At 34.9% G+C, this 7,343-nt stretch overlaps 2 protein-coding genes across 2 annotated transcripts; one reads left to right on the plus strand and one right to left on the minus strand.

The window, feature by feature from the left end:
- Nucleotides 1-592: 592 nt before the first annotated feature.
- On the plus strand, nt 593-3,156 carry LOC133867266 (ribulose bisphosphate carboxylase small subunit, chloroplastic-like). The gene is made up of 3 exons (XM_062303985.1): nt 593-860; nt 982-1,116; nt 2,707-3,156. Exons 1-3 carry the CDS (start codon nt 678-680, stop codon nt 2,935-2,937), a joined length of 549 nt encoding a protein of 182 aa, XP_062159969.1. The 5' UTR covers nt 593-677; the 3' UTR covers nt 2,938-3,156.
- Nucleotides 3,157-3,453: 297 nt separating this feature from the next.
- Nucleotides 3,454-4,400, minus strand: LOC133867267 (uncharacterized). The gene has a single exon (XM_062303986.1). The coding sequence runs from the start codon at nt 4,244-4,246 to the stop codon at nt 3,866-3,868; it is 381 nt and encodes a 126-aa protein (XP_062159970.1). The 5' UTR covers nt 4,247-4,400; the 3' UTR covers nt 3,454-3,865.
- Between the last annotated feature and the right edge of the window lie 2,943 nt (nt 4,401-7,343).

Genomic DNA, 7,343 nt, shown 5'->3' on the forward strand with positions numbered 1-7,343 from the left:
TTGAGTGTGAGTGATAAAGACTAAAATAACTAAAATAATATCATTAATGTCACTTTTGAAATGAACTTAAATTTGTAAGACAATTGATAATTTAACAATGTAGTAGATTGAGGCAAATGTCTCAAGTTATGTTTGATAGTCTGAATACATATATGAAATATGAGTATTACTGCTGGCCAATTTTTATTTTTATTTTTATTTTTTTATGAATTCGTACTTTTTATGAGTTTATCCATTAACCACTATCCAAATACACGCAAACATAACTGCTCCTCTGTTTGCTGCTGGCCAAAATTCCTCGTTACTTTGGTTGATTCAGAAAAAAAAATTGACCAGAAGTTGCAGATGAAGACATTAAAGATTTTTTTTTTTCTTCTTTTGGCTAAACAGAAGAGGACACGACAGCCACCAGTTACCAGTCACCAGTCTAATTCTGAGGTTGAGATAAGATAATGGGTGAATGCCACGTGGCAAAGAATGTGGTCCTGAGACGATAAGGCTTGGGATTCAAATTTTCCCCATTCTGTGGCTATCAAGATGTAATGTGACCACAAGTGGGCAAAGAAATATCTAAGAAACTGCTAAATGAATAAGATTGAAGAGTGTCGGTTCATGTCTATAAAAGTAGGAAGCAGCAACAGAGCAAACCCCTCTCAAAACTGATCAGAAGCCTCCCAATGGCTTCCTCCATAGTCTCGTCCGCGGCTGTTGCCTCCGTGAACCGTATCTCTCCGGCTCAAATTACCACGGTTGCACCATTCACGGGGCTCAAGTCAACCTCGACCCTCCCAATGACCCGCAAGCTCAACAATGACATTACCTCCATAGCCAGCAACGGTGGAAGGGTTCAGTGCATGCAGGTACTTAGCTTTTAAGACTTTCAAAGAAAACTTTATTTTGCTTTTATATATACGTGGGCAATGGGCAGTTTTGACTTGTGATATGCTGAAATATGTTTCCAAAAACTGTATTTGAGTGCAGGTATGGCCTCCAGTTGGAAGGAAGAAGTTTGAGACTCTCTCTTACCTACCTGCTCGCAGTCCCGAGCAATTGGCCAAGGAAATTGATTACCTTATTCGCAATAAATGGGTTCCTTCCTTGGAGTTCGAATTGGAGGTAATACTAGAAGCACGCTGCTTTGTTATTACTTATTGCTGATAGAAATGGTTTGTTTATTTGGTTAGCAACTTAGCAACGGCAGCTAACCATACACAAAAGACATGAAAAAGAGAAAAGGAAAGTGTTATCAAAAGCTTAAGCAGATTAATCATTTATAATTAATACTTTAACCATTCTTGATCACGTGCATGACTAAACCTATACTACATTTTTATTTCGATGGTGTAATGGTTTGGACCAATCCTTTATTTATTTATTAACAATAATTTATCTAAGAGTTGGTTGGACTATCACATCAGCATTGCAAAATAAATATGAAATAAAAATAATTTTTTAACAAGACCAATGTTTTGAATTTTTACTTTATACTTTTTTTTAATAGTTTTTCTATTATTATTATTTTAAGAGATTTTATAATTTTATGAAGAGTATTTTTGTCATGAGAATACATTGACATTTTTTTTTTTTTTTGTAGTTTAGGAGAGACATTGACAAAATTGATAGTGTGGGGAGACATTGACAATTAGTTGGTAGTTTGAAAATGATGTGTATTTTTTCCTTAAGAGTAATGTTATATATCACATTTTTATTCCATAGCTATCTCATAATATTGATACAATAGTTTGAGCCAACCTTTTATTTTTTAACATTGATTTATCCAAGGTTTGGCTGGCATAGTCATGTCAACATTGTAAAATAGTTGTGATATAAAAATATAGTTTTTAGCATTATTCTTGCACATAGAGGTAAGGTTTCAGAAAATTCTTGAAGGAAAATTCTATTTTGCTAAGCATAAAGCTCTTACACCATAAAAAGTTCTAAATCCACTGCTTCTGGATCTGGATCTTCCAAATTCATCTGATCACACTTGTTGCAGGTAAGGTTGTAAGTGAACAGAGAGCTACTCTCGTGAACATGCTCGGGCTCGGCTCGGATTAGTTCGGCTCGGGATCGGTTTGTTGATTAAATGAATAGAGCTTGAACAAAAAATTCAGGCTCGACTCATATAAGCTCGGCTCGACTCGTATAGGCTCATGTAACTTCATTTTTGAAATTATTGTAATTATGAGCCTGGACATAGATATAAGTTCATTTGTGTGTGTATCTGTGTATATATGAATGTATATATATACTATAAGATAAACATATAAAATTGAGATTAGATTATTTAAGATTTGAGTTAATTTCTCTAATTACTCCAACAATAAATCTTAATCATTATTAAGTAACTAATAATTAGTATTAATTTTTTTTAAAAAAAAATATTAAACAATCACGAAATTTACTTTGTCTATGGAATAACAAAATTAATTAAGTAGCTTGGGGGCAAATTCGAGTTCGTTAAAAAAAATAAATGAACAAAGTTTGAATTGATTATTTGGTTAGATGATAAGCTCGAATTCTACTCGTATTCATAAAAAATTAAATGAATTAAATTTGAACATTTAATACTTAACTCGACTTGGTTCGATCAGGGCATATACACAAAGAAATAGTTATACCTGTGAATTTAGATATACATGAGGGAAAATTTTCATAGACGAGGTGATGACAAGTTATCCTGTTGTACGTGCATGTATTGTGTAGCACCCTTTCGTTTACCGTGAGAACAACTCGTCGCCTGGGTACTACGATGGTCGCTACTGGGTCATGTGGAAGCTCCCTATGTTTGGGTGCAGCGACGCTTCCCAGGTGTTGAAAGAGCTTGATGAGTGCAAGAAAGCTTACCCCGCCGCATTCATCCGTATCATCGGATTTGACAACACCCGCCAGGTGCAGTGCGTCAGTTTCATTGCCTACAAGCCTCCCGGCTACTAAGCCTTTTTCACTTTCTCTTTTCCTTATGGTTTCCGCGCGCTAGCTTGTTTTATCCTTCATTTCAGAAACTCGATTTCTTTTCTCTTTCTCATTTTCTGAATTCTGTTTTTTTGCCGGATCTCCAACTGAGCAAAGATGTATGAGTGTATAATGTATGTGAAACGTGGAAACATTCTTGATGTTTTTGTTGGTATCAATACAAAGATGCAGTTTTTCATCTGTTCTTCTTTTCTCCATCTACTAGATACCCCATAAATTTAGTGTGCGATCAGTAGAAATTAAACACAATCACTAGTAGAGACAAACAAGGTATAATAATGGTTGGAGCTCATGCGTAATTGTGTCTGTTTTTCCAAAAACATTTACCAACTAAACGATATTGTTCTATCCCCTCCATACTAAAAGTAGTGGTAGAAAATGATGATTCTAGCTCAAGTTAAGGTGGCAGGGGCTGTTAATTGTTGCATCTAACAGGTACTTCGATGCTGAGTACCGGTAAATATGTTCATCATATACTTCGTCAAATATAATAAAATAAAATACTAGACTATAAAATGACTCCTCTCTTTTTCACTTGAAATGGAGAGGATCTTATTTGTTAGAATAACACAGAATTCATCCCACGTACATATATAAATGAGTTATTACTATGACAATGGTTATAGCGGATATAGATCTTTATCAATTTTATAAAGCCTGCCTGCTTAAGCAGGTCCCGGGCCGCTGCCCGCTTCCTTACTTGGGTAGGTGGCATGGGCTTTATAAGTGTTCTTACAGCCTAAAATACCAGTAACTCGATCAGACAGCAAATTGCGAGATCTGGATTCAGTGTTCTCCATGGACTAGAAATTTCTTGTATAACAAGACTTGAGCACAAGGGAAAAGAAACAAAAAGGCAGATAAAGAAAAGCTCTCTTTCTTGTTTATCTCATGGTTTTGGTACCTCCATGATACCCCTCACGTTCCAAATATCATCATCCCAAGCAACATCGCCAAAGAATGTACTATAAGCTTCACACATAAACTCAACGTCCCAAAACGGCAGCCAAAGGGAGCCCCATGACATTTGCTCATCCACAGCACCACCCAACGTCCACGGACGGTACTCCTCCCAACCCATCTGATCATTCTCTGCCACCGTAAACCAGGACTGATCTCTGCCTTCCCTCCTCTCCTCCTCCTCCTCCACCTTTCCCACCTCCTCTTTCCTCTTCTCAACTTCCCTCTTGGCCTTCTTCTTTGTCATTGACATTGTTGACGCCGTTTCCGTTCTTGTTGCAGCTCCCTCTACATTTCTTTGCCTCTTCATTTTCTTGGTGCAGTTTCGTTTGTCAAGAGAAAAGTTGGCTATTTATAAAGCTGAAAAAGAGGGCGGCTTCGTAAATGACACGGTAAGCAAATATTGATGATATTAATTAGGTTGGGAAGAGAGTTGTTTTGGAAATTGGACTGCTTTGTGATAAGAGCAATTGTGAACTTTTGTGAACCACATTCACGTGGCCACTGCCTTGTACCCTTTTGATGCAAAATAATGACAAAGCCAAACCTACCCTTGAGCAGCCCAAAGGGCAAGCAGTTGAGCTTGACACGAAGGCTAATTCTTCGTCTGACCCAGTACTTGGTATGTAGCCCTGTTCAATGATGAAGAAAAAGAAAAGATTTTGAAGATCCAATTAAATTTTGCCTTGTTGTGGGGGACAAAGTTGAAATGTTGACAACTTGACATGTTCTTTAATTTGGAGGTTGGGACTCTGTCAGTGCGAGAACGAAGCAAACAGTTGGGCTTCGATGGTATTTATTATTAGCCTGTGCAGCCATTGACAGCTTATAACCTTATACGGTATAGTTTTTGTCTGTATTAATATGCGATCACCATGACCAACTTGAGGCTCCACCTGTTTGCAAAACTGCGGCTATTTCAGGTCATGAGACCCCTAGCTATAATAATTTTGTGGCCCATGATATTTAAGAGAAAAAGTGAGGGGTCTTATGGCAAATAACTCTCACTTTTTCTCTATATTTTTTTTTTTTTTTTTTTTTTTTACTTTTTTCAAAAAAGTCAAATAAAAAATATCCTCTCTTTTTCACTTTTTATATCATATCAATAATTTTTTATTATTATCAAATAAAAAAAAATTACTACAAAACAATTTTTTTTCTTCACTTTTTTATAAAACAATTTCAAAATTTTTTATACTTTATATCACATCAATCATTTTTTACTACTATTCAAATAAATATTTTACAATTACAACTATTTGCCAAACAAATTCTAAGACTTTTCACAGTAGATTCATTATTAGATGTTATAGTTAATAGAGTAGTAGATTTCACATTGAAGTCTACATACGTACCCACAGGAAGCATGTTCGTCTATATTATATATATATATATATATATTTAAGGCTTTGTGCGGTTAGATTGCTTGTCCAGAGATAGACCTGGTCTTTCGATACTTCCTATCTTCCTGTTGGGGAATTAGTATCTGTTGCAATCACTCATTTCTTCTCTGTTCTGTCGCAACTATTTATAATTCCGATTGTGGTTCACTTGAGATCAGACCGATTCTCCTCCTGCTGTTCAAACAGCTCGGTCTAACCTGGCTTTAACCTATGTAACACTTACTTCAATAAAATGTGAAATTTGTAAGGGCATCCACCATGAATTATTTAAATTTTTCTTCAAATTTTGAAGAATATAATCCCATTATTTTTTTTTTCTTTTTATTTTTTCTATTTTGAATAATCCCTTTTGAAAAACACTCTACTTCTCATTCTTTTTAAAAGATAATGACTTATTTTTTATTATTATTTTGAAGAATGGAGCACACGTAATGGGAAATCATAGAGAAATGAGAGAAAGTTCTACTTTTTATTAGGTTAAAGGGGAGAGAAATTAATAAAGAGTAATACTACTCTTTATATTCAATTTATATTGGCTAACGTGACGTAAAATGAGTGTGAGTATTAATATTACTCATCAATGAAATATGATATAAAGAATACACCGGGATCATTCATATTACTGTAGCATTTCCATTAAAACGGATCAAAGGTATATTTAAGGTGCAATTCTTTAATTAGAAAAAAGAAAAAAATTAAGAAAAAAGGTGCAGTCCTTTAAAATTTGAAAGAGACGCCTCTTTAAAGCATTCGATAGGGATGCTTAAGGAGTTGTAATAAAAATTATAGCGTACCAAATATTTTCCTACCTAATAAGTTAGTTTATTAGTTGAATAAATCCAAAGGTTATGCTACACATTAGAATAAAGTTCTCCTTACCTATATGAACTTTTCAAACTGGGTGAAAATGAATTAGATTCCAGGCCTTGAGTATAACGATAAGTAAAGTGTTTCTTTTTCCTAAAGCCTACTTTTTATATAGATTCTCCCTTTTAAGATTCTTTTTTTTTTAAAAAAAAAAAATATATAAAAAAAAAAAATCTGAAAACTATTTTTCTAGATTCATTTCCAAGTTGGACCAACCCCGCCAACTAATCCTTTATCAGTTCTTATCTGAATGAGGAAAGAGAACATTTTGAAGTTGGAAAAGCCTTCTCCAAGCCTAGCTTTTTAGTAGTTTCTCGTCGGGTTAGAAAAGCTTTCTCATATTTAATATTCGAACCAGAAATAATTGGCTATTCAAAGAGGTCTAACATCAAAACCTCTTTGCCAGGTTTTTCTTAATATATAGCTTTTTTGGCCATACTTCGTATTTTCGGTTGATCGATTTGAGAATAAATGTATGGTATTACGCTAATTGGAGTAATGCTACATATTATCCTCTTGTTTTTCTTTCGTCCTCTAAAATTGATGTGACTCTTAAATCACCATTGAAGTAGTGAGATGTGGGAAATATTTACAACATGAAAGACACTAATAAAGATGTAACATGTGGCACACGGTTACAATAGAATTTGCTATAAAGTGCTGCATACATCAGATAAAATGGGACTTTCATCTCATTTCTTTGTGCACTATCTTTGATTTTTATGAGATTATTCCCTTTAATTCATAGCAACTTAAATATCAAAGTATTTCCCGATGGCTCACTCCAACAATCTCTTCTTTTTAAATTCTTTATCGTTACCTCAACGAGCAATCAATCGAGCTGGTCCAACACCCTACTAGTTTTCAATGGAATAATTGGTTGTGCATTCACTTTTTTCGGCCATTCAGTTGCTTTTACTTGTAGGCTTGTAGCCTCTGTTAGGCTGCCCCAACGTACGGTGGCTGGCTACCTAAACCCACTTGCCAATAGACCCCCTAGGTTACTGGCTCTGTCGCTTCCATTCCACCCACACCAGAATATTGAGCAATTTTGGATACAACTTGAATGAACATGACAACCGAAGATCCATTTCCGTTTTCTATGATTTTGTTAAGAAAATCTCTCTTTTTATGTTA

This window comes from Alnus glutinosa, chromosome 4, assembly GCF_958979055.1.
Source record: "Alnus glutinosa chromosome 4, dhAlnGlut1.1, whole genome shotgun sequence".
Taxonomy (NCBI): Eukaryota; Viridiplantae; Streptophyta; class Magnoliopsida; order Fagales; family Betulaceae; genus Alnus; species Alnus glutinosa.

What these genes read in the sequence shown, in the direction of transcription:
- LOC133867266 (XM_062303985.1), top strand. Translation starts at nt 678, where the DNA reads ATGGCTTCCTCCATAGTCTCGTCCGCGGCTGTTGCCTCCGTGAACCGT. An exon ending in GAAGGGTTCAGTGCATGCAG is followed by an intron (nt 861 to 981) that starts GTACTTAGCTTT and finishes ATTTGAGTGCAG; the next exon opens with GTATGGCCTCCAGTTGGAAG. An exon ending in CCTTGGAGTTCGAATTGGAG is followed by an intron (nt 1,117 to 2,706) that starts GTAATACTAGAA and finishes TGTATTGTGTAG; the next exon opens with CACCCTTTCGTTTACCGTGA.
- LOC133867267 (XM_062303986.1), bottom strand. Translation starts at nt 4,246, where the DNA reads ATGAAGAGGCAAAGAAATGTAGAGGGAGCTGCAACAAGAACGGAAACG.